This window comes from Ailuropoda melanoleuca, chromosome 13 (genome assembly GCF_002007445.2).
Source record: "Ailuropoda melanoleuca isolate Jingjing chromosome 13, ASM200744v2, whole genome shotgun sequence".
NCBI lineage: Eukaryota > Metazoa > Chordata > Mammalia > Carnivora > Ursidae > Ailuropoda > Ailuropoda melanoleuca.
In genome coordinates, this window is record NC_048230.1 from 12195787 (window position 1) to 12221609 (window position 25823).

Sequence of the window (25823 nt, forward strand, 5' to 3'; positions counted from 1 at the left end):
ATGCTGCAGGATAAGGGCCTGTCGGAGAGCGAGGAGGCCTTCCGGGCCCCGGGCTCGGCTCTCGGCGAGGCCAGCGCTTCCAACGCCGCCAACGCCCCCGAGCCCGCGCTGGCTGCGCCGGGGCCTCAGCGGAGCCGCGCTCGGCAGCCCCCGGCCCCGGCGCCGACACCGCCGCCGCCGCCGAGCAGGTAGGGCCCGCTGGCCGTCGGGCAGAGGTCGGGCGTGGGTCTGTCTGCAGGGCCGCCTGCGTCTGCCAGTCCGCGCCAAAGAGGACAGGACTCGATTCCCGGGGGACCTGGGTGCGTCCCGGACAGCGCGTTCTGCTCCGCGGGGCAGGGCTCAAGCTCTCTGCTTCGTGCCCTCGGGGCTACTCTGGGACAGGAGGGGGAGGGCACCCTTGTGGCTGCGGGGCGAGCCCGGGCCGGTGTCCAGCAAGGGCGACGCTGAGAGGGCGGGGGCGAAAGCCTGGCACCGGGAGGGAAGAACGGATCCCAGCCGGGTGCGAGCGGGGAGCCGCATCGGGAACGTCGCTGAGAGGGTCACAGTGGTAACCTGATGATCACAGTGAAAGGAATCCGTCTGCTCACGCCCTCGGCCTGCGTGGGTCTGCGTAGCGTCTGCGGGTGCGTGCGTCTCTCCTGTGTCTGTGTGTCTGTCCGCAAGCCTGTGGCTACGTCCCGCCACGTGGAGTGTTAATGTTTGTGTAGTGTGCCATCTACCCTGGCACGGTCAGTATGTGTCCTCTGCGGACCCTTATAGGTGCAGCTCCGAAGCAGTGGGTTTCAGCTACCGGTTAATTTTGAAAAACTCACCAGGGGTACAGTATAATTTTACGAAACGAAACCTTCAGACATGGGGTCCTGGGGCTGGCAGTCCTCTGCATAGTTCCTTGGCTCTGTGTCCTCCGTCCTGAGGGCTCCGCGTGGAGCCGTGGCCCAGGCCGACATACGTCCCCTTCCCTGTCATCCCTAGACCATCGAGAACATCAAGGTGGGCCTGCACGAGAAGGAGCTCTGGAAGAAGTTCCACGAGGCGGGCACCGAGATGATCATCACGAAGGCGGGCAGGTCAGCGCTGGGGCGTTTAACGGGGGTGGAAGGTGACTCGTGGGACCCGTGGGGATCCCCAGGAGCTCCCTTACCAGTCCTCTCTCCGGCTCCAGCCAGAGGAATGACGGGCGTCCTCTTGGACGTTCTGGCCTTAGCCCGGCGTCCTACCACGGTTTGCGACTGGGCAGCAGGATTTCACGCCGGGCATCCTCTAACGCGTCCCGAGGGAAGGAAGGATGGGAGGGGCAGCACTATGCAAATAAAATGCAAATAAGGACCGTGACGCCGAAGGTCCCAGTTCCAGCACTGTGGGCCCCCTGGGGGGGCTGTTTTGTCCTTCTCCTTTTGGGGACCTGCCCGGTTTCTCAGGATTGCATTGACTGGGGACCCGGAGATGGCCCTCAACAGATGGAGGAAGGGGACCTGACTGTGTGTTCCTATTTCCATAACTTTCCCGCGGCATTGTGAACCCCAGATCTCTCATCGCAGGGGTGCTGGTCCTCTATTGCCAGCACCCGCCTCAGCCAAGGGAAAGGCACTGTTGGGCCCTGCGTGTGTGTTGTTTAGGGAGCAGCTCTCGGGTGGCTGCCAGAAATAATGATTTATAAAGTGGAAACATCTTTAAAATGCGCTGGTGTCTGTGGGAGAGAGACTGGAGGAGAGGGTGAGAGGAGGGAGATGCAGACAGGGCAGGACCAGAGATATTCGGTGGGGCCAGGAGTTCCGGGAGGGGCAGGAAGGCTAGGCCAGCGGTTATCAGTGAAGGGGGATTGCTGCAGACAGAGAAGCGGGGAAGTTCAGGTGTAGGAACGACCCTCTCCCCACTTACTCACATTTGACTTTGGTCCCTAGGGGACAGGGTAGGTGTGAAAACATGCCATTGCCTGGCCCATAATGGGGTTTTCCAAGGAGTAAGGTGGTGAAGCACCCAGGCCAGGGATGGGGGGGTCAGATTTCAGCAGCTTCCAGTGCCACTCAGCTGCTGGGTCTGTGCACCCCTCAGGCAAGGTGCTGTGGGGTCTCTGCCCTCTCCTCGTGCCCCTCTGCAAAACCATACTTCGGTTGTATGCACAGCACTTAGCATAGCTCCGGGCACATGTAAGCGTACCATAAAGGCTGGCTAAAATTAATTGTAATTAGAGAAATATCTGGCACCCACTCAACATTTTTCTTCTACTTTTTTTTAAAGAACTCTGTTGAACTGCTTAGAGAACGGTGGGCTGTTCAAAAGAAACAAAAAGCTGGTCGTTTGCAGTGTGTGGTGTAGGTCTGCTGTGGGCCCTCCTGTCCACTCCCAGGCAGGCCTTGCAAGGTTTCCTTTGTTTTGTTGAGGTCTGGACACTTGGCCACCCGGCCCCGGTAGGTGGCAAGGCCACCTGGAGCCTCTCTCAGAAGAAGAAGCAGGGGGATATCCAGGCCTGAATTTGTTGCATTTGGGAGATGGGGAAGGAGGCTGCGTAAGGGGAACCTGGTAGAGGGTGCCACTTGGAACCGTCCTTGAGGACAGTGGGGAGCCAGGTGTCACAAGCCTTGCCTCTTCCTAGCTGAGTACACTTGGGCAAGTCTCTAAGCTTCCTGTGGCTCTGTGGTGCTGTGGAAAACAGAGCTGGTGACTGTAGACTTACTTGCCATCCTTCCTTTCTCGGTTACTGTGAGACTCAAACCAGGGCTCCTGTGAGCTATGTATGGCAAATTGTTGAGCGGATTATAGGTGTGAAGAGGGGGAATTTATTTCTTGTGACTGCTGGGGTGGAGGGAAGGAAAGAAAAAAGAGAAAGATCCAGAATTTCCCTTTTTAGGCAGCAGAAATAACCTTGTCTTTTGAAAATAAATGGTCAACGTGTTCTTGGGGCAAACCTGGCCTCTGCCATTTAAAACAAAAGGCATTTGTGATTCTCCTCAGTGGGGTTTCCTGCATCTGGATGGGTCCTCCTCCTTCCCTCGCCCAACACACACACACACACACACACACACACACACACACACACACACTTCCAGAGGTGACTAACATCAGGCAGATGTTTGTGCCCAATCCTAGAGGAGGCTTAGAGATGGGCCTCAGGGAATGCTGATGATAATTTTTAAATGGCTGCCATGAAGTAGCCCAGTTATGGTTTCATCACACTCTTCCATTTCTCTGGTGGAAAGTTATTCTTGCAACAGGTCTAGTCCTTAAGAAAGTCACTAGCCTCATCACCCGTCCTCATGGTTCTCACAGACCCTCTTTCATCCTGCATAGGTGCTCACTGACCTCAGAGACCAAATTCAGGGCTCTGATCCCCATGGCCTGGGCAGCCGCAGGAGGCAGTTTGCTTTGCTGGGCCCCTGTGGACTCCCAGTTCTCTTCTCTGTGTCTCTACCAGCACCCTTCCTGGGACACCTGCGTTTCTTAGCAGATGGCCTGGACCCTTCTCCTGAACCTTGAATCACAGATTCCTAGACTGCTGGAGCTGGAGAACTGAGGGAACACAAACCTGACCCCAGAGAAGGGAAGGCACTTGGCTCTTATAGATAGAAACAAGATTAGGCAGTTGCCGGGTCTACACAAGCCAAGCAGATGTAATCCACCCCAGGACAAAATCCCAACTTTGAGAAATTCTCGTTATGGCTTATTTACAAGGCCATTCAATGTGGGGTTGTTGCTCTACCTTAGGGACCCTGGCGGGTTAGGGGCATGGTTTGGTTGAGGGAGAGGCAGGCCCTGGAGAAGGGGAACCAGAATGTTCTCAAGCTAGTTTGAGTCTTTGGGTCACAAGCCTCTTGCCTTAAGCCCTTGAAGGTCCGAAGGCCAAGGACAGAATAATCCCCTTCATTGGATAGTGGCTTTGGACTCTCAAACCATTCAGTCTGGGGAATAAAATGCCAATCACATCAGAAGACATCAATTTCTGAATGCTCAGTAACCCCTGATGTCAGGTGTAAAATGGGGCCAGAATCCTCCCAGCCAGTTTCTGTCCCTCTCAGGCTCCAGCACTCACAAGTTTTAAGCCATTTACTGCAAAGAGCAGACCTCTCCTCTCTCTACCTCCTTCACATCCCTGCCAAGCTTGATACATGTGAGAAACTGCATTTTCTCCCAAACATAGATAAAAGTGAGCTCCACAAAAATTTAAATATAAACCTCCCAAAAATGAAAATTTCCTAACCGTTTGACTGCTCTCCTCCTAGGTCATGGTTTTGCCACCAGATAAATCTCCACTATCAGCCTTCATAGCCTGTTGAGTTCAATGTTGCTTGTGTTAGTGACAGTGAATTTGCGTTTGAAAAATGAACTACCGATGAGAACTCCTGTTGAACCTGTATTGTTTGTTATTCTGAGGCAAGGATTTGGCCCAGCTTAATCCGGGGCTTCAAAGCCAATTGCCCTCGCTCTGTATACAGAGCGTCAGAGCCCAGTGGCGTGGGTGATAAGACAAGTAAGGGTTGAAGACACTGGGAAAGTAGGTTGGGGAGAGAGTCCTTTGATCTCTTTCTAAAGTATTTTCTGAAAGCAAAAGTCTATCAGAAGGAAGTGTCTTTAAAAAAAAAATCTGAGAAGCAACTGATCTTCCAAAACAGCGTCCATTCCACACACCCTCACTCCTGCCCCCCCCCAGGGAAAATATTTCTTAAAAATGCTTTGAGTGAATTAGAAAACTGTGTGTGTGTGTGTGTGTGTGTGTGTGTGTGTCTAAGTGGAAATAAATTATGAAGCTTTGCCATTGCTCTCAGAAATCATTCAGCTCTAGAAGGTTTGGTCTCGGTAAGGGCAGCAGCAGCAACACTCCCCCCACCCCCCAGCAAACTGAGCCTTGGTTGATGGGCCTTAACCTCTTCCCAGCATATTCAGAAATCTCTCTCAAGATTCCCAGACACTAGGGATAGAAAGAAGAGTGGGGTTTTCTGTGGACCCCCATCCTTTGCCTGCAACGGGTTCCTTTCAGACTCAGGGCTGCACTGCTGGTGTATATATATATGTGTGTATATGGACAGCACACATATGATATATATACGGGTATAATTTTCAATGTCCATTTTATCGAAGTGGAGTATTCCTGCATAAAAATGAGCAAATCTTAATTGTACAGCTCTATAGACTTTCACAAAATGAGTACCTCCAATCAAAGCTCCACCCAGATAAAGAAACAGAGGAGAACCCTCCTGTGTGCCTTCTCACCCCCCACCACTCCCCGCCCCCCTCGAAGCCCCTCTCTGGACCTCTCATCCCTTTGATTTGGTTTTGTGCCTGTGTTTAAGGGAAGGCACATTTAGCTTCTCCTGGGGTTTCCGGGCCCCCAGAGAAAGTCGGGTGCCTTCAGGTTTCGGGTTTGGTGGCCTGGCTAGGTGGAGAGAATCTGGCTGGTCTCCTAGGTCCGGCTTACTCCCTGCACCCCCCCCCCCCATCTGGATTGGTGGGGGACTCGTAGGTCAAGGCCAGGAATTTGGCGACGGCTTTGGCTGGGGAGCCGGGAGCCCCCGCGGCTCTCGGAGCCCAGCTGAACTTGCACGTCCCCCCTCAGCAACGAGCGAGCATTTGAGGGGTCGTTGCCAAAATCACAGCGCCCCGAATCCCTTGCCCCAAGCCCCGCAAGCCTCCCACGCCGAGAAACGTCCAAGGAAGCTTATCTTAGCAGTTCATTCTAAAACCATTTCCGAGTATGAAGTAGATAAAGGCTCCAGCCCGCACCCTTTCAGAGCCTGTTTCATGATCAGAGGAGAAACCCCCGGCTTTCATCTCCTCTCGGGCGGCGGGGCGGGCGGCTTGTTTATTCCCCGGCGGAGCCGTTTCCGCGAGCGCCCGGAGCGCCTCTCTGCCTGCGGGGCCCGGAGCCCCGAGGGGGCGCCAGGGACTCAGCCGGGACGCCCGCGGGGTGCAGGGAGGGAGTGGGGGAGAGGGCTCGACGGCGCGGGAGCGGGGTAGGGGGGGCCCCGCAGGGTGTCCGGGACCGGCGAGCCAGGGATTCCGGGCCAGCGCTGGTGGCGGGGCAGAGTGGGAGCCAGGCGGCGCTGAGTCCTTCCCTCTCTTCCTGGCCCTCCCTCTGCGACCCACTGAGGTGTTCATTTCCCCCACAGTGGTGGTTTTCAGGTCCATTTATGTCCTAAGTCACAGAAACAGTTACATGGCGCCCGTCCTTTCATGGATTTCAGTAGAGAGGGCCTTTACAGTGTAGGGGGAGCCCCGAGGGTGTCACAGCTCCCAGAGCCGGCTTGCCGTCTGTGGCAGGAGTCATGCCCACCCCTGAACGCTCCCGTGCTGGGCCCCTGGGCTCCAGCTTTAGTCCCTTCTGGAACCAAGGGCAGATGCCTTCAGCCGGGGAGGGGGGCTTACAGGCGGGGTGGACCTGGTGCTTCCCCTGCACACGCAGCTGGTCCCCCACCTGGGTGTGCCCTTCATTCTACTGAAGTCCGCAGGTGGGGAAATGATAGGGCCTTCCCCAAGGCCGGGGTTCTCAGGAGCGGTCACCAGACTGGACCCTGACAGGGAGGCACCTATTCCCGGGAAAGCTGTGGAGCTCGTGGAGCCTGAGTAGTTCAGCCTGGAGCAGTGGACCTTTGAACTCCCCTTTCAGACCCGATATCCCATCCCCCTCCCTGCCTCTAAGGGCCGCTGCCCTTGGAAGAGGGGAATTGGTAGGCAGTGGAGGCAGAGGCTGGAGGATCCCTTTCTTCCCTGCCCCAACTCTTGGCAAAACCTTCTTGAGGGTGTTTGCCATCAGGAATCCCGTCTATGGTCAGCTTCTAAGAGAAGCCAAATCACAGGACCCCAGTTCCGTGCCTTGAGGAGCTGAGCACAGGCTGCTTATAGGCCCTTAGCCAATGTCAGCCTGGCCTCCAGAGCAGCTGAGATGAAGTGTAGTAGGGAGTGGGAGTAGGGGAGGGGCCGGGGCCTTCACCCTCTTCTCTGCCTAGCTTAGGAAGACTATTCAAGTGGCAGGGATCCATTTTCTCCTGGCCCCCTTTGTAGATACTGGCCTGGGGGGCAGCCATATCTGCCCTCTGCCATTGCCACCTGGAGGGCCCCCGTGCTGGGTCAGCCCAAGCACAGCCAGGCCTGCCCCATTTCGTGGCAGTTTCTGTAGCAGTTACAAAATGGTGGCCTGGAGGGGACAGGATTCTTGGCCTTCCCCCAGGAGGAGGGGAGGTGAGGCAGCGGCTGCCTTCCCCACTTCAGCTTTAGGCCTATCAGGGAAGAGGCTGGGCCAGGAAAGAGGGTGGTGCAGACCCCAGCTGTGCCCCCAGGCCGGGCAGGGGCTGGTAAGCAGGAGGCAGGGTTGGGTTCCTGAGCCCTCTCACTTCCCCCATTCCTGGAGAGGGGGTGGGGTGGACATTTGAAAATGCTTTCAATTGACATCTGAGACAAATTCTTCCACACGGTTTATAAGTCCCTAGACTTGCAGCTAGAACTTCCCTCCTCGCTCCAGGCACGCACACATGCACACATGCGCACTCCACTGTGTACTCCCGTACATGCACTCCTGCATACGCAGGGCCACACACCTCCCACGTCCCTGGCCCGCTGCAGTGCTCTCACGGGCCTTTCCTCCCACAAGAGAGAGGGTGAGCAGACTGGGGCCGGGCCAGGGGTAGAAGGGAACTCTCTACCTCCGGGTCCTGGCCGGGGCTTGCTATAGGGTCTGCCGGCTTGTGGAGGCCTTGATCCCTTCGGGAAGCCCTGTCCTGTCCAGGTAAGCTAGAACCCCTGTTGACAAAATGGGGGGTGGGGTGGGCTCCAATCATCTGTTTGAGGTGCCAGGACAGCTTCTCTTGAGATTCCCCTTATAGTCTCTCAGTTCAGTGAGGAGGCAGATGACCTCTTGATGGCTTTCCTCGAGGGGACTGGTTGGGCACTGTCCCAACTCAGGGGATTTGGTTCCTGACACCTTAGTGTCTCCAATTAGGTTTGGATCGGCCTCTCTCTTGGGGGAAACACCTTTGTGGGAGATCAGCTAGGAGGGGGTGGGGGTGTCCGAGGAGGATTGTGAGGAAGTTCTCTCTGCCCCTCTGGGGAGGTTGAGCGTCAGGGACCTGGTGACCAGGGGGCAGAGCTGTGCCCCTGCAGGTATGTGTACATGCTATTGTTCATGTGTGTGTGCTGAGGGGTCTGGGGAAGCCCTTCCCTAGAATATTCACTGAGCCTCAGGGTCCCAGACAGTCTTGGCATGGGCTGTGGAAACTGGAAAACTTACTGTTTTTTGGTGAGTCCATTTTCCCAGAAGTTGGTCATCCACCGATTTGTGGAGGGAGGAGTGCAATGAGGGCCAGTGGTAAGAGTCACAAGTGGACTCAGTGAATCCACACACCAACATATAAGATAGGTAGTAATATCCCCATTTTAGAGATAAGGAAACCAAGGCACAGAGGGATCCAAGCAAGTTGCCTAACACCTCACAACCCATGGCACAGTGGTTCTAGAATATGTGCTTTTCTCCATGAGGCTCCTGAGCTGACCTCGCCTGGTCCCCCATTAGTGTGCACAGGCCCAGGCAAGGTCTTCACACAGTTAAACACTTCTGCTAAACACCCCAAAGGAATCCAAAGACCTAGCAGCACTCTCCTGTTTTCCTGTGAGTTGGTTTGAGGCCTGACGGTTTCCACAGAGGCAAGGCCCAGAGGAAACACTCCATTGGTTACAGAAGCAGCTGACAGGGACTTCGAGATCTTTTGCTCTGGCCCCTGTAATGGCATCCCAGAACTTTAGTTGTGTATGGACTGACAAAGGACAGGAGGGATATTAAGCAGCCAGGTTGGTGTTGAAATCTTCTCTCATGACCCTGAGGGTTTCTGTGCTTTAGTTGCTCACGACTGGTAGGCCTAAATATTAGGGGATCGTGGGGGAGAGGGAATTGTATTGGGGAGGCCAGGTAAGCCCTCTTCCTAGACACAGCTCCTGGGGCTCAGAGTGGCTAGTGCAGCCCTTCCCTTTGGGGGGGGGGGCTGAGGCCAGAGAGGGAAGGGCCTTACCAGCTCACACAGTTCTGATCGGGGCCAGTGTCTCTGAAGGCCTTCTGTCCCCTCACCTCTGTGTGCCATCTCTCCTGGTGCTGTCTGTGCCTCTGCCTCACACCTTGGCTTCCCCCAGGAGGATGTTCCCCAGCTACAAGGTGAAAGTCACAGGCATGAACCCTAAGACCAAGTACATCCTGCTGATTGACATCGTCCCTGCGGATGACCACCGCTACAAGTTCTGTGACAACAAATGGTAAGAACCTGGGACCCTCGCATCCCCCGTCTTCTCCCCACCACCTGATGTTTGGTCCAGGGACTCACCAGTTAGTTCCAGTGTTTGCCCAGACCTGCAGCCTTGGGAACCGAGCCCGCAGGAGCTGTAGGGTTGGCAAGTGTCTGCCCACCGGCTGCAGATGGGGCTGGGGCTGGAAAGGAGCTTCAGTGTTTGAGTGTTTGGTGGCTTCCAAGAGTCTGTTCTCTCCCTAGAGCTGTGGACAGACAGGATGGGTGACCATGCTGTGGGGTGGAAGATGGACACCAACACTGGATGGATATAGGCTCCGGTCCGACCGCACTGGGGAGGAGGATGGGAGCTGTTTTCTTGGGGGACTTTGATATCGGATGGTTAGCACCCAGGTGCCTGGTCCGTGGCATCTCTCTGCTACCTTTCCACTTGCTCATTGTCTGGCTGTGAGCCCTCCCTTTAAGCCGTTGATCCACAGTGAGGGGCAGCTGCCTGGTGGTTGGATGACGGGACCCTCTGGCAAAGGCCAGGGGGGAAACAAGTGGGTTGTAGGACAAAATGGGGGCTGGGTAAATAAACACTGGGCTGCTTTTCCTAAGGCGAACTCCCCTGTACCCTGTCTGTCCCCAGAGCCCAGGACTGCGCTCCAGAGGAGAGAGAGAGGGATTGAATGAATTAGCAGCCAGTGGATGTGGGCTCCACAGGGGTCGGTAGTAAGGTCAGCAGAGATTGGGCTGAAGAAGCAGGATTCAGGGGCCAGGTCCTGTCAAGGGCCGTGTTTCTCTTTCTTCTCTCTTTGGGTTGGATTATCATTCAGAGCAGGCTCTGGCTGAGGGGCGATTGCCAATTAATTTCTCTGGGGACAAGCACTCTGTTGCAACGGGACAAGCAATTTGAAAGTTGTCTAGGTCCTCTGAGAAGCTCCCTCCAAATAAAATAATTTAAAACATCTTAAAATTGAAACTAGAACATGTACAGAGAAGTGCCTAAATCTCCCCACAATAGATTAGTGATTAGCCCCATTCTCGGAAGTAAATAATCACATCTGTCTGCACCTTCCTTTTCTCTTTCTACTGCAATCAAATAAAAGAGGTTCAGGATCGCTGCCCCTCCTCAGCTCGCTCTCCTCTGACCCTCACTCCTGCTCACAAAGTCCTAATCTGAGAGTATAGGATGAGCAGTGATTTTTTTTGCCCCCCTCAGGTTTATGGGGATTTGCTCTCAGAGCAGGCAGGGAATCTGGGCTTTTCCAGACCCAGATTCCAGAATAATCAACTAGTATGGTTCTATCTACTCTGCCGGCAGGATGGTGGCAGGGAAGGCGGAGCCCGCCATGCCAGGAAGGCTCTATGTCCACCCCGATTCTCCTGCCACTGGGGCCCACTGGATGCGGCAGCTGGTCTCCTTCCAGAAGCTGAAGCTTACAAACAACCACCTGGACCCCTTCGGCCATGTAAGAAAGAGGCTGTCTGGCCTTGAGAGCTGGCTTGGGGGGGTGGGGGCTGGGTAGAGGTGAAGATGTGGCGCATCCACGGTGGGGATCCCGCTCCAGGCTTTGGCACTCCCCGGGGCCAGACTGTGGAAGGAGCACAGGGTCCGAGGCCCACAGCCACACATCCTTCCCCTCACACTTGCCGGCTGGATAGCTTTGGGCCAGTTTCTTGGCTGTTTTGAGCCTTGGTTTCCTTATCTAGAAACCTTTCACGGTTGTGAGAATTAACAGAGAGAATACGCAGGAAGCCCTGTGCACGTGGGAGGCTCTAAATAAATGACGGCTGTTGACAAGCCAATGATGATGGGTCAAATCTCTCCACTTCAGTTTCCCCAAATTTGGCCTTGCTGGAGCCCACAACATGTTAGCTTTCTTGGGAAAGAGTCGCCGATGAGTTCTGAAGCCTCTCTTTGGCGTGTGCCGTCTGCCTGGCCTGGCAGCCCCTGCCCTCTGGAAGGGAAGGCCTCGCTCTGGCAGCTCCTTCCTGGCCTTGCCGGGGACCTGGCTCTTGCAAGACAGACTCTGAAGCCCCAGGGATGCTGCTGCTGACGGCCCGTCCAGGCTGCGGAGGCTCATTCTTTCCCATCTGGCTCTGGCAGGCCCACAAAAAACATTTTATGTGGAAATTCTTAGCTCAAGTGTGTGGCAAACTGAAGCCTGGGGACCTGGTATTATCCGCCAGGGCACAGGCCTGGCCCCTCCCCGCTACCCATCGTTACTCTGGAAGTACAGGGTGGGGTGGGGTGGAGCACGGGGGCAGCAGAGGCCGCGGGATGCTGTTGCCCAGGCTGTACATGTAACACTCAGGGTGTGGCTGGTGGTAGGCGATGCAGGGGTGGGGTTGGGTGGGGTGCAGGCATGTGCCTCTTTTATACCTAAGTTCTACTCCTGCGGGGTTGCATGCAAATCAGAATCCTGTGAATCATAGTTCCTCATGGAAAATGCCAGCAATGGGTCGTTTCTGATTGATTGGTCTATAAGACAAGCAGCTCTTAGTTCTAATTTTCTGAGTCCGTTCAGTTCTCTTCTGAGTTGGTAACTTATAAACAAGCAACTAGGAGAAAGTTTAATTAACGTAATTAACTCCTGACTTTTCCGTTTTGCAAGGAGCACAGGTTTTTCCATGCAAGGCTGGCAGGTGCCATGGGGTATGTGCAGAAAGGTGCAGTCCCAACTTCTCGCGGGGGCGGAGGCAAGACACTGATCTAATGGGAAGGGTGGGCCAAGCCCCCACCTCCCAGAGCACAGGACCTTTTAACTGAGGGACAGAAGGGCCTCCTGGGTCTTACTGGGCACTATCCTGGCCAAGACTGTGCTCCCCGTTGGCTCCTACCTGGCCTCCTCTGCTTGTCCAGGTCATGGGACCACCTGGGAAATGTTGGCGAGGGCCTCTATGGCGGGAGTTTGGGACTAGCTGGCAGGCACGTCTCTGCCCACCCCTGTGCACAGGGACCCCACGGGACAGACCACTGGGGTGAGCACAGAGCTTGGCAAGAGCTGATCTTTGAGCAAGGGGCCAAGAGTACCCAGGGATCAAAGCTCTGGGGAGAAGGTTGGATGCACAGCTTGCTATCATGGTTCCCCAGCTGCAGGGATGCCTCAGAGAATTCTTCTACCCACCCCCCCAAACCCCTGCAGAAAGTGGCAGGGGAGGACTCACGTGTTTGAAAAGCTGGGCTTCTTAAGAAGCGGGAGAGAGACCTGGCCTTCATGGCCCAGCAGTAGATTTCCCCAGCCTGACTTGCCTCTGTGGTGGCTCTGCCGGAGTCCGGAAGGGGTTTGCAGTCATCCTGCTTGCAGTCTTGAGTCTGAGCTAGTGGGGCTGCCTGAGGGGCTCGTGATGTCAGGGGTGCCCCTGGCTACACTCGCCACGCCTGCCTGGAGCTCACCTCTCCTTGGCAATAGGGATATTCCCCATACTAACTCAGCTCTCTCGAGCATCTTCCTTCTCCCCCCATCCCTGCGTCTACCCAGCACGAGCAGCCTGCTGGTTACAGCAGCCCATGTACGGTGGCAGGACCCAGAGATGAGGTGACTGTCTCAGGAGCTGGGTGGGAGTAAAGGAGCCGGCTTGGACCCATACCTGTTCCCAGCCCAGCATTCTTTGGTTTTTCCACCTGTCTTCCTGTACCCAGGGCTTGAGCTGTCATATCTTCAAGTATGTAGAGCATCACTGGAGAGGGAGAAGCTTTTGACCATGCAGGCGAGGGCTGTGGAGGATGGATTCCTAGATAAGCCCTGTGGACCAGGGCTTTCTGCTCCTGGGCCTGCGCCGGCGGGAGTGCTGAGCCCTTCATCACCCTGCCCCACTTCTCGGCTTCTCGGCTTCTCGGCACAGGAGCTTGGGAAAGAGCCATCTCGGGCTACAAGTCTGTCCCAAACAAACCCTTCCTTCTGCACTGCTCCCCTCTACAGTTTCAGTTTTCCCTAAAATCCCCCAGACCTCAAGGAACTTTCTCAGCCAAATGAACTTTGGACTTTTTCCCTTGGGTCTAAATCCCTTGGGGATTTTAGCTGTTGCCTTTCATTTCAACCTTCCCCAGGAGAAGGGTCCAGGGTCCCAGTGAGGGTCTGGGCTTGGCAGCTGGTGCTACAGACAGGGAACAGGGACCCCTCAGACCACATGTCCCACAGGTTCCAGGACCGGGTTCTGCCTCGAAAACTCCTTGCAGTGTTTGCTGTGGTTCAGGAGGGCCCTCTGTTCCTTCCTGGGGGGGGGGGGGTTCAGGGTATGACCACTGGTTTCTGGGAGTAAGCCCAAGGCCAGAGAATGGGCAGAAAGGATCAGGGGGGCTGGGCAGGACTGAGCTGCTGCCTTAGGGCCCCAATTCAGCTCCACTTCTGTTCTACTGCCTAGAGAGGGGCAGGCCCCCCTTGCCTCCTACTTGCACCCCCTCCCACCCCCGGCAGGGTTCTGGGCCAGGTAACCATGAAATGGTAAAAGAAGCCGCTCCGGGAAATTGAGGAGGGCCTCACCGAGGTAGGACCTGCCTCCTGCTGCAGGACATAGAGATGTCTGGGTCTTACTTTTCTCCTGATCTGGAGGCAGGGAGGCCATGGCTGCAGTGGGGTGTGTCTGTGTGTGTGTGTGAGAAGAGAGATGGCCCTCACCACCTCTTATGTCCCAGGACCCCCAGATTGCTGACCTGGAAGACCAGCTTATGATTTCTGGCATAGTAAGTCTAACTGTTCCAGAGGCTGGGTTAGCTCCAGCCTGGGGGTGTGGGCTGCAGCTCTTTGGCCACCAAGTGGCACATGCATTGGCCCCTTGGTGTGCTACTTCCTCCTCTGACCACAGGCCTCTTCACCTAGTTAGTTACTGCTGAGCCTTGGGATCCAAGCTGTCCCTCTTTGGGGAGGCAGTTCAGGGTCCCCATTACACGCTCCCAGAGTGCCACGCACCTTTCTGTCCTAGTACTTACCCCGGTTAGGATTGTATTTATTTAAAGATTTATTGATTTATTTTAGGGGGGAGGGGTGGAGGGAGAGGGAGAGAGAATCCTACACAGACTCCGCGGTGAGCACAGAGCCCGCCTTGGGGCTCCATCCCATGACCCCGAGATCACAACCCAACCCACAGTCGGATGCTTAACCAAATGCGCCACCCAGGCACCCCCACAATTTCATACTTATAAATCAAATTTGTTTTTGAATAGGTAATACAGTCCCATGTTTTAAAAATGAACCAATGAATAAATAAAAATGTCTGTAATGAACCATTTTTCTCCTGTGGGTCCCCATCCACCCAGTTTCTTCCAATCCCAGCCATAGGCAACCACTGTCACTCGTTTCTTTTTGGCATTTCTTTTTGCATATACTAGCAGAATGCAGAATCTCAGTCCTTTCTTTTATACGCAAAAGGTAGCATACTATAAACGCTTTTGCCCCTTGCTTTGTAAACAGTGTAAAATGGTTATCAGGCTGTTCATCTCGAGCTTCCTTTGATTCCTTTCCTTATAGCCGCACAGAATTTCATGGCGCGATTGTTCCGTTAATCACGTAGCCAGTCCTTATGGAAGAAGTGAAGATGCCTATTTTCGCTCTTTCAGTTAAACTGGTACATATATCATTTTACACCTGTGTCAAGCATCTGTGTGGAGAGTTGCTTGCTCAAAGGGTGTTTGGCTTTGGAAATTGTGGTTTCGCCCTCCATGAGTTGTGCTGATGTGGGTTCCCGGCACCACTGTAGCCTCCCCAGTGCGCGGTGGAGACGTGTGGCTTTTCCCAGTCTGACCGGAGAACTCTAGATAGCTGTAGTTTCCGTTTGTATTTTCTTTATTCTGAGTGAAGGTAAACGTCTTTTTTCCTCTTCTGTGAACTGCTGTCCTTACCCTTTGCTCATTTTTCTCTCAGATTTTTGAGCACTTACCCATTCTAGGAGTGTGTATAAATGGGGAAGACTTAGCCCCTCTGTATGATAGGAATTGCTCGTATGTTTTCCCAGTTTGCCATTTGCTTTGTGACTTTGCCTATAATGTTATTCCCACACAGAAGTTTTTGATTGACTATATTGCTCTTTTCCTTATGGATTCTGGATTTTGAGTAGCTGAAAGCCCTTACCCACTCCTCACTTAGAAGGAAAATTTCTTGTGTTTTCTTCTAGTAGTTTATGGATTTATTTTTACATTGAAACCATTGATCCTTTTGGAATTTATTCTGGCATTCAACAGAGGTGTGAATCCAATTTTTTTTTTTTTTTCTAAAGAGCTATCCAGTTGTCCTCACACCAATAATTGACTGGTTCTCTTTCCCCCCTGGCTTCAGATGCCTTATTTCTGTAAACTAAATCCCCATATGAATTTGTGTCTCTTCCTGTGCCAGTGCCTTTGCTGTTGAGACTATGATAGGTTTTAGTGTCTGGCAGGGCTGGTCCCCCATTGCTCTTCTTTTCCAGAGTTTTCTTGGCTCGTCTTATCTATTTTTTCATAGGAACTTTGGATCAGCATATAGTATTGAAAAAGACACTTATTTGTATTTTTATTACAAACCCTCGAAATTATAAATTGACTTAAGGAGGATGGATAGGAATGCCTTTCTCTTTGCTGATGCCTGCTTTTTGTCTTTCAAATGTGTCTCCAACTTTTCTTCATCAGGACCTACACATTTTTGGTTAGGTATTTCATCTTGGTCATCACTATTATAAATGTAGTCTTGGGAAGCCGGGGTGGCTCAGTCAGTTAAGCGTCTGCCTTCGGCTCAGGTCATGATCCCAGGATCCTGGGATCGAGTCCCACGTCGAGCCCCTTGCTCAGCGGAGAGCCTGCTTTTCCCTCTGCCTGCCGTTCCCCCTGCTTGTGCGCTCTCTCTCTCTCTCTCTGACAAATAAAATAAAATCGTAAAAAAATTGAAGAAGATAGAAAGTTGATAAACTTTAAAAATTAATAAATAAATAAAAAGATAAATGTAGTCTTTGTTCCAGTACCTTTTCTCACTACTTACTTTTGCCTGATTTTTGGATGACTGTGTGACTTCCCTGCTAGATAGGAAACCACGAGGTTTTAAATCACCATTGTATCCTAGTGCCTGGCACTGGGCCTGGCATAGTGGGTGCTGGTAAACAGTAAGTGAATGACAGAACCCGCTGACGGGGGTGGGATTTAGCCAGAGAAGTCATGTCCTCTGCCAGGGGCTGACCTTCCTCCAAAGCTTATGCTGTCAACTTGTCCATGGGGACCCAGGGCTATTGATCTCCCTCTTTTCCTCTTTGTCTCCCACATTTGCTGCACCCTGACAACGTGTCAGACCCTTGCAGTGTGCGTTGGGAAATACAGATGCCCCGTACAACTCCTGGCCTGGTGCTCCCCAGCCAGGTACGTGTAAGAGCTCAGCCTCAGGAATTAGAACCAGTTCGACCTCTGCCTCCCACTGGCTGGCTGAGGTGGGGCAAATGCCTTCACCTCCCCGAGCCACAGTCCCGCATCTGCACTGAATGCGCCCCTACTTTATAGGGTTGTTGTAAAGAGTACTTATTCGACAGGCGTATGCTCCTCCGCACAGGGCCTGGCACATAGGCTATGCTCCGTAAACATTGCAGTGTCTGTGAGAGAAAGCAGAAAGCTTGCCGGGCCCCTGGGCTGCTGCCCTGGGAGTGAGGCCTGAGGCATATCTGGCCAAGGCCCCGTGAGTTGGCTAATGGGCGGCCTGACTCAGTTCTAGTTTGGATATTCTTTCAGCCAATCGCTTACCTTTCTGGGTCTCCGTGTTTTTCTTCTTTTTGTGTAAACCATAGATCCTGTCTCTGTCCTTACCTCTTTGCACGACTGGAGAGGGTAAGAGGGATGATGGAGAAGGTAGTCTTAGGAAGTAAAATTCTGATGCAGGGGAAAATCTGGTTTTAATCTATAACAAAATGGACATTAGCCACACTTGGGTGGCTAGCATCCAGATACACTGTGTTCTGTGATGGACGTTAGGGCCTGGTGAATCCTCATCTCTGCGGTGTTGGGTTGACACTTTATTATTAATTTCTGAGCATGTTGTTGTGTGCAGGGTGTGCTCTCTGAAAGGCCATATGGAATCTTCTCAGGATTCTGTCTCCAACCAGCTGTGTGTTCTTGGGCAAGTCACGTTCCCACTACGACGCTCCTGTCCTCGTCTGTAAATTAAGAGGTTGGACTTGAATGATTTCTGTGGTCTGCCTCTCCATGTCCTAATGTTCTGTGATTCTAATGCAGATAAATCTGGACCTCATTGGCCAAGCACGCTAGGGTGATCTCTCGAGGAGATGGATGTCTGGCGCTATCACAGTTGTTAAAATAGAACAGGCTTCTGAATTGTAGCCAGAACATAATGAATCCCATTTCTGTAAAACAGTGATGGGACCAGTCATGTAGTGGGGTTTTTTGACGTGGCTGGTCCATTTGGCCCAACATCCTCTGCCACAAACATAAATGTGAGATTCTGGCAAAAGAGATTAATGTGGCGCCTGAGGAACTTCCGAGTAAAGCCAGGTGTGAGTCACAGAGTTGGTTTCACATTCTCCTGGGCTGTTGGGGCTGAGGCGCCAGTTGAAACTTGCATTGGTTCCACGAGTGGGACTTTCTTCCAGACACCTGTCCAGCTTCCAGACTGTCCGGGTTAGGAGGGTGTTTGGGACCACTTCTTAGGCGAAGGCCTCCCTTTACAGATGGGGACCCCAATGACTGGAGGGAAATAGCTTGCTCAAGACTTGCAGCTGCTGAGCAGAGATCCATAGAAGCTTCTGGACCCTTCCTGACTTCTCTGTGTCTGGGATGCACCCCCCTAGTGGCTCCTCCCTGCCCCTGCAGGTCTGGCACTTTCTCTCTTCCCAGGTTTCCCTGCCAGCCAGTCTGGGTCCCTCCCCTAGAAGGTGTGTTTGGCAATCTCTCCACCTCAGTCAATGGAGGACCTTGTCTGATAGGCTAAGGAGTACAGCCTTTATTCCAAGGGGCAAAAGGAAACCATCAAAGGTGGCATTATGAATATAAGACATTTACTGAGCTCTGAATGCTGGCAGGAATGGGGGAGGAGAACTTGGGAGGAAAGAGGAGGAAATACAAAGGAAGCGGATAATTTTCCTGGATGAACTGGAAGGTTCTAAGCAGCGGAGTGACCTGATCTGATGTGTAGCAGGTGAAAATGGAGATGGAGACAGGGAGGAGGTGGTCCCAAACCCAGAGAGAGATGAGGGGGCCTGAATCGGGGCTGGACAGTGGGAACGGAGCGGCTTTGATCTTGTGGATGGAGTCACGGGACTTGGCCGTTGACTGGACCTGGAAGTGAGGGACCGTGAGGAGCATGGAGTTGATGATACCGGGGCTCTGGCTGGACCAATACAGCCCAGGACCCCCAGGTGGCAGAGGAGCACGGTGGGTGCTGTGACCTGTCTGAAGGCATCCTTAGGGGACAGTCCCCCTCACTGTGTAGGTGCCTGCGTCTGCTTAGGTCTGTTAGTCCACCGTCTGTGTTCTCCCCGCCCTCAGAGAGCCGGAGTGGCCAGGGCCTGGTCCTGCGCGGGGGGCCACAGCATGCCGGTGCTCACCGAGAGGTGGTCTGTGCGCAGGTTTAATCTCTTGTTTTGACCTGAAAAATGCCTTAGAGGCTACCTTGTCTCTAGCGAGCAAAGGAAGGTAGGAGAGGAAGGGACAGAGAGTTTGCAGTCATGTCCCAGGTCTTCCCACTCCTGTAAGCCTGCCTTGCACTTACTAGTTCCTGTCTTGGGGTAAAGGAGCCCAGAGGTACAAAAGGAGTAAAAGATATGGCCCTTTCTCTTTTTCTCTTGAGGAGTTTACAGTTTAATTGAAGAGACAAGCAGAAACAGGAAACCACTAGGAAGCAACACGACAGCCAAATAGACAATGTGTGGGGAGGAAGTTTCAGAATCAGGGGTTCACAACAGGACCCGGTGATCTGGGAAGGCTTTCTGGAAGAGTTGGGCCTTGAGATGATAACCCTAGAAGGTGAGAGATAAGGGGAAAGGAAGATCAAGGAGAGGGAACTGCATGTGAAAAGGCCCAGAGGTGGGACTCTGGGGACTTCTGGAGGCATCTAGGCCACCTCCCGGGTATTTAGTTTCCAGGTCTTCTGGGAACTTGTGTCCTTTGTGGGCTCCTGCAGCTGGGGGGCAGTGTGGGGTGACAGAGTAACCTAAAGGGACTGGGAGGTGTTTCCCAACACTCATCCCCTCTCCCCAGCCTCCTGGAAATGGATGTCCATTGAGGCCTCCCAAGGCAGAACTTATGTCCACTCTGAGTTTGTTTATCTGGAAGGCTCCCAGTTGGGCAGTGGGTCCCCAGTTAAAGGACATGGCTGGGGGTTTGGGGTGCTCTGTACCTGCCCCGAGAGGGTCCAGAGATTTGTCTCTGGGGGCTAAGGGGGGGGCACGGCCCGTGCAGAGGGCAGAAAAGCTGGTTCCTGCTGGATGGGGTGACCCAGCCAAACCGAGGAGCCCAGGGAAGGCCAGAGGCCACAGCCCAGCTCCTGAGCCCCTTACTATCAGCCGCTCCTGCCCTCTGGGCTGTCTCTGTCCCCAGGCCGTGCTGAATGTGGCACCTTTTCCCAGACTAGCGCTTCTGCCTTGGCCTGCCCTGGAAGAGCCTGGTTCCGGCCCTTCTTTTGGCACTCTGGTCACTCAGAGGTTTAGTCTGGGAACTGGGAAGGGTGGGCTAGCCCAGGAAGGGGCACTCCTAGAAGGAAAGGAAGGAGAGAAAGGAGCTCAGAGAGTATTGGGGCCACAGGGCCAGGCCAGCCTTGCCCAACCAGGATAGGAGCCAAAGGGTTAACAAAAGCAGCGGTGCTGATAAAATGCCCCAAATTCCTGGTCCTGCCTCCAATGGAGAGGGTGTCTGGCAAATGTCAACGATAAAAAATACATTTTAACGGCACCTGATGCAGCCACTACCGTGGGGCACAGCCGAATGGAGCAGGTTTGGAGCGGCAACTACTGTGTGTTTCTCTCAGGGCTCTGGGGCCAAACGTCCTGGGCTCTTCTGGCCCGGTGCGGCGACGCCTCCCCAGCCCCAGGCACCCTCAAGGGCCCATAGGTGCGTGGGGCCTCTGGCCATCTCTGGCATTATTTCTGGAACTTTGCTCTCTCCTCCCTTGCCACCTGGAACTCGAGCCCATGGTGGAGCTTCCCTCTGGGCGGTGAGCAGCCTTGAGCAGGTCTGAGGGCGGGAAGTGCCTGGGTCTCCCCGAGCCCCTTCAGCAGGCCTCTGCAAATGTGGAAACGGAAGAAAAAAGTTGGAGCAGGACACTTTGCTCAGCTGCTCCCCCATGCTGCATACCTGCGCAGGCATCTCTAGGAAAGGCAGGTCACAGGGCAGTGGGGGGAGGAGGAGAGGCAGGAGGAGAGCAGGAGCAGGGTGAAGGCGCAGCTAGAGCGGGAAACCCGAGGGAGGTTAGTTATGTATGAGGATCCCCTTTTACAAAAATATGAAAACCGAGGCTCAGAGAAGTCCACTGACTTGCCTGAGGTCACACAGCAGGTCAGTGACACGCTGGACCTTTGCCTTCAGCTCGGAATTCCACCTGCTACACTGTGCTGAGGTCTTGGGGCCAGGCATTGGTGCTAGAGCAGAAAGGCTGAGTAGGGACCATGGAGGCTGAGCTGGGGCCCAGGGACCTGCTTCTTCGCTCGGGAGCATTAGCACCTTTCTGGCCTGTCCCACTGTCAGGCCCTGGAACCCAGGCTTTTAGGAGAATGAAAGCCAGCCCAAGGCCAGCTGACTGAGACCAGGGACAAGAGGGTGCAGACCCGGAGCTCAGAAAGAGACTCTTCTCTTGCAGATCATCCTCAACTCCATGCACAAGTACCAGCCACGGCTGCACATTGTGAAGGCTGATGAGAACAATGCTTTTGGTTCCAAAAACACAGCCTTCTGCACCCATGTGTTCCCGGAGACTTCCTTCATCTCCGTGACCTCCTACCAGAATCACAAGGTACAGCCCTCCCCAGGCCCCCACCACTGACCCTGCCTGGCATTTCTGTGCCACCACAGAGAGACTGGAAGGGAAGCCCCCATGCTCGAGGTGGAGGGGCCTCGGACACCTGGACTGTCCCCCAGAGGAGTGAGAAAGCAAATGCTGAGCAGGAAGAGAGACCAGACCCCTAAATCTCTAGTGTGAATAACTATGGGGAAGGGACAAAGTTGGCAACCGTTAAGAACCAAGAGCATGGAGCTTGCCTTGTGGCTTGAGTGTTAGGCCATTTCTTTCTATAACTTTCTTCACCCTGGTGGGATTCAAAGGTCAGATTTTGGGCCTGCCAGGAAAAGGGGAAAGAATGGGGAAAGGAGCCTCAGGGCACGGTCAGCTGTGTGGGGGCCAGGAGACTGAGCGTGTCAGCCGGTGGCCAGAGGGGTCTACCTCCCACCCCGCCACGGCCCTTCCCCAGCCTGACGGCCCCAAATCGCCTCCGGATCCCTGCACGGGCGACTCTCCCCTGTCTCTCTGCCTCTGCCCAGGCTGCCTTTCTCAGGGAGCTTGTCACATCGTGCAAGGGACTGGCCAGGTGGGCTGGGGGCGTGAGGAAGGGCCATAGGCTGTGGCAGATTTCAGCCAGAAGAGTGACAGTCAGATTTGCATTGAGTACGGCCCCTCAGAAGCTGAGGTGGCCGATGCACTGGACGGGGTGACACAGGTGGGAAGCTGTTAGGGGCGCGCAGGTAGCCCGGTGGGGCAGGAGAACAGGAGACAGAATCAGGAGGTCTGCAGGGAGTAAAATGGATGGAAGCCAGCAAGGAGCCAGCCGTGAATGGGGAGTGCAGGGTGGCCGAGGGCTGGGGTGTACACCTTCCCGGGACCCTGCCAGAAGCTTCGAATGGTCTGGGACAGGGGAGGAGGGCCAGCAGCCAGCCCAGTCCTCTACCCCCGCGACTCTGTGTGTCCTCTCCTGACAGATCACACAGCTGAAAATTGAGAACAACCCTTTTGCCAAGGGATTCCGGGGCAGTGACGACAGTGACCTGCGTGTGGCCCCGGCTGCAGAGGTGGGGCTGCCTGGCCTGGGGCGGGGGCGGGNGGGGGCGGCTGGGGGTGGGGTGCAGACTGGGTTCAGGCCCACAGACCCGGTAACCCTCAGAGTATCTTTACTCTCCTCCTGTCTCCCTGTCACTGCCCTCCCCACCTCTCCAGCAAAGAGTATCCTGTGATCTCCAAAAGCATCATGAGGCAGAGGCTCGTCTCCACCCAGCTCTCAGCCAAGCCCGACGTCAGCCCCCTGCACGGTGCCCACCAGGCGCTCCAGCACTACCAGTATGAGAACGGGGCTCACATGCAGTTTGCTGCGGCAGAGTCCCAGGATCTTCCCCTCAACACCTTCCCGGCCCAGAGGGACTCCAGCCTCTTCTATCACTGCCTGAAAAGACGAGGTAGCTCTCTCCTAGTCTGGAAGCCCTAGAGGGTCAGACGCGCGGTAAAGCTCTTGCTACAAACACTTTCCACCATACGTGTGAACATGCATGGGTGCACGCCTGTGTGGGCTCGCACACACACACACACACACACACACACACACACACACACAACCTGGTTATCGTGTGGCCTGGGAGAACAAGCCCGGAGGGTTAGGGGCCGTGGCCAGTCTTAGTGCCGGGATGTTGATTCTTAATTTTAATGCAGCCTTCAGAATCCTCACAGACAGCTTATGGCTTTGGTGTCCCCAGGACCCCGGTCGGTACCCTTGACCAGTGCCAGGGGCTCCTTACAGCCACTGCTTTCAGAGCCTTCGAGGGGTGGGCAGATCACACAAAGTCAGGTGGGCTTTGTCTCTAAGCCTGGGAGGAGGCCGAAGCCTCAGGGTCCAGAGGTGTGGGGATTGGGGCTGTCCTTTATCAAATCACCCTCAATCCTAAAACAGGGGTGACCCAGAGTCATGAGAACAGGCTCCCCACCTCATCATACCGGGATCTGCATAGGCTTCTTGAGAATGGAAATCAGCTATGTGGATGTAGATTGGGGGCTGGGAAGCCAGGCAGAAGAACTGTTTTCTTTTTCTTTGAAGGAGAGGAGCCCTGAGCATCTATGCTCTGGTCTCAATTTCTCCATCTATAATACATATGATTACTGTTTATACCAGAAGAACTCTCAGGGCCCCTTAAATTCTCTTGGGAATGAGTTTGGGGACTTTTCCTTAGAATCTAGAATGTTCTTTCCACCTAGCTCCTAGGGAGCAGCTGGTAGAGGTCTGCGTACCCTCTGCTCCAGTCCTATTAGAACGAATGACCTAGAACAGGGGTCGGCAAACTATGGCCCTTGATCCAAATCTGGACTGTTGTCTGGTTTTGTTTGGCCTGTGAGCCATAAAAAATGGTCTGGGACAGGGGAGGAGGGCCAGCAAGAGTTGAAAAAAAAATCAAAGGATGGATATTTCATGATATGTTAAATTATATGAATTTCAAATTTTAATATCCACAAATAAATTGTATTGGAGCACAGACACACCCATTTGTTTACCTGCTGTCCATAGCCACTCTCATGTGACACCAGCAGGGTCAAATGGCTGCAAGATTCCATTACGGTCCATAGAGCCTAAAATATTTACTATCTGGCCTTTTCCAGAGCAAGTTTGCTCACTCCTGACCTAGAGTGACTGGGCCACTTTCCAAGTCCAAGAGCTTCATGTTCTTGAGAGAAAGGAGGAATTTAGAGAGAAGATAGAGAGGAGGGATGAATGAGGGATGACGAGAGAGCTGGGTAAGAGAGAGAGGCAAGTTCCTCCTCTTCAGGGGAGATGCTTCCAGAGGGGCAGAGGGGAGAGGTGAGTACAGGTCCACTCACCCCCAGGCCACCCGGCCCTGTATACACACACGGCGCCCAGAATGAACCCCTAGAGAAAACAGAAGGAGGGAGGCCAAGTGAAGCCATTGGACGAGTGTCCTTCAGTTTGTTGAGTGGGCTGTTGCCAACTTCTCAGGCCTGGGTCATCCCTGGGTCCCCCGGGGAGGATGTGCCACTCCAGACAGTCAAGGTCTCGTGGTTGAGGACATTGAAAGACACACATATGTGATTTGGGGCAGCTGATGACATCTTTCCCCAAAGAGAGTATCAGCTTAGCCTTAAAAGTCCAAGTCACCTTTTACTTATTATCAGCTCCATTTCTTGATTTTGTAAACACTGTTATGTTGGAATCTGTATAATAACAGTCTGCTGGGACTCCTTTGAACACATGTAGGGTTTACTTCCTCTTCTAAAAGCAACAGGAACATGCCTGCGAGTAGCTTTGGCTTGCTAAGGCCTTCCTGGGAGCTGAGGATTAAGGCAGAAACATTGTGGCTTTAATTTTCTGGCTAATTCAGACAGATGTGGCCTCTAGGCCTAGTTTGGCCTGGCAATTGCCTCCACTTTCCTTGGCCAGGGTGGGCCTCGCCTAAGAATGCCAGTGCACATTAAGGCCTCTTCCCATCCCCAAGAGTCAGGGTGGCGAAGGATGAAAGCTATACGCCGCCTGGCTAACCACATCACTCGGTGTCTATTGATGTGGTGTCCCCTGTGGCCTGTGAGCAGGGTCCATAATCTGACCACTTCTTGGCTGCTGCCACCTTTTAAAAGCTGTAGCTGATTAAAATGATTCCGGAAGTGCCATAGCCACATGGGGCAAGGGCAAGGCCTGAATGACAATGGTGGGCCGTCTCGGCATCCAAAAGGAGGGTTCCGGGCCCTGGGCTGGTGGAATATGGCTCTTGCTGAAGGTTTCCTTGTCTTCCAGCAGACAGTGCCCGCCATCTGGACTTACCCTGCAAGCGATCCTATCTGGAAGCGCCCCCTGCGGTGGGAGAGGATCATTATTTCCGTTCTCCCCCTCCCTACGACCAACAGATGCTGAGCCCCTCCTATTGCAGTGAGGTGACCCCAAGAGAAGCCTGTATGTACTCAGGTTCGGGGCCCGAGATTGCCGGGGTGTCCGGGGTGGACGACTTGCCTCCACCCCCCCTGAGCTGTAACATGTGGACGTCAGTCTCCCCGTACACAAGCTACAGTGTTCAGACAATGGAGACTGTGCCTTACCAGTCCTTCCCCACGCACTTCACCACCACCGCTGTGATGCCTCGGCTGCCCGCTCTCTCGGCTCAGGGCTCCCAGCCGCCGGGAAACACCCACTTCGGCGTCTACAATCAGCTCTCGCAGTCTCAGGTCCGGGAGCGGGGGCCCACCGCCTCCTTCCCCAGGGAGCGCGGCCTCCCCGCCGTGTGCGAGAGGAAGCCTCCCTCTCCACACCTGAATGCTGCCAATGAGTTTCTCTACTCTCAGAGCTTCTCCCTGTCCCGGGAAGCTTCCTTACAGTATCATTCAGGGATGGGAACTGTAGACAACTGGACTGACGGATGACTCCCCTGTCCGTCGACAGCCCCAGGACCATGTTAATCCAGTGTTAACCTCTGTGGGTGGCCTGCGCTACCAAGAAACACAGGAAGGTACTTCAAAGAGTGGGGTGTCTGCGTGTGTGCCTGCGTGTATGTGTCCGTGTGTCCGTGCGTACATTTGGAGAGCATCCACCTTCTGACATACAGCTGAGGCCATGACAAGGAAGAAAACCACAATTATCTAAGAAGTGATTTCAGCTGCAGGACCTGGGTCCACTGTTATCTCACATCCCTTGACAGGTGCATGGCTGGGACGGGAGTGGAGAGTTCATGTGAGTTAGAGGTTTTGA

General features: G+C 54.0%; 1 protein-coding gene across 1 annotated transcript; it reads left to right on the forward strand.

Moving 5' to 3' along the window:
- Positions 1-25541, forward strand: TBX4 (T-box transcription factor 4). The gene is given in 10 exon segments (XM_034641831.1): positions 1-120; positions 122-147; positions 149-188; positions 973-1067; positions 9109-9228; positions 10525-10672; positions 20960-21112; positions 22072-22147; positions 22294-22542; positions 24879-25541. Coding segments are annotated over 10 exon segments (1647 nt in total). The 3' UTR covers positions 25499-25541.
- The last annotated feature ends 282 nt before the right edge of the window (positions 25542-25823 follow it).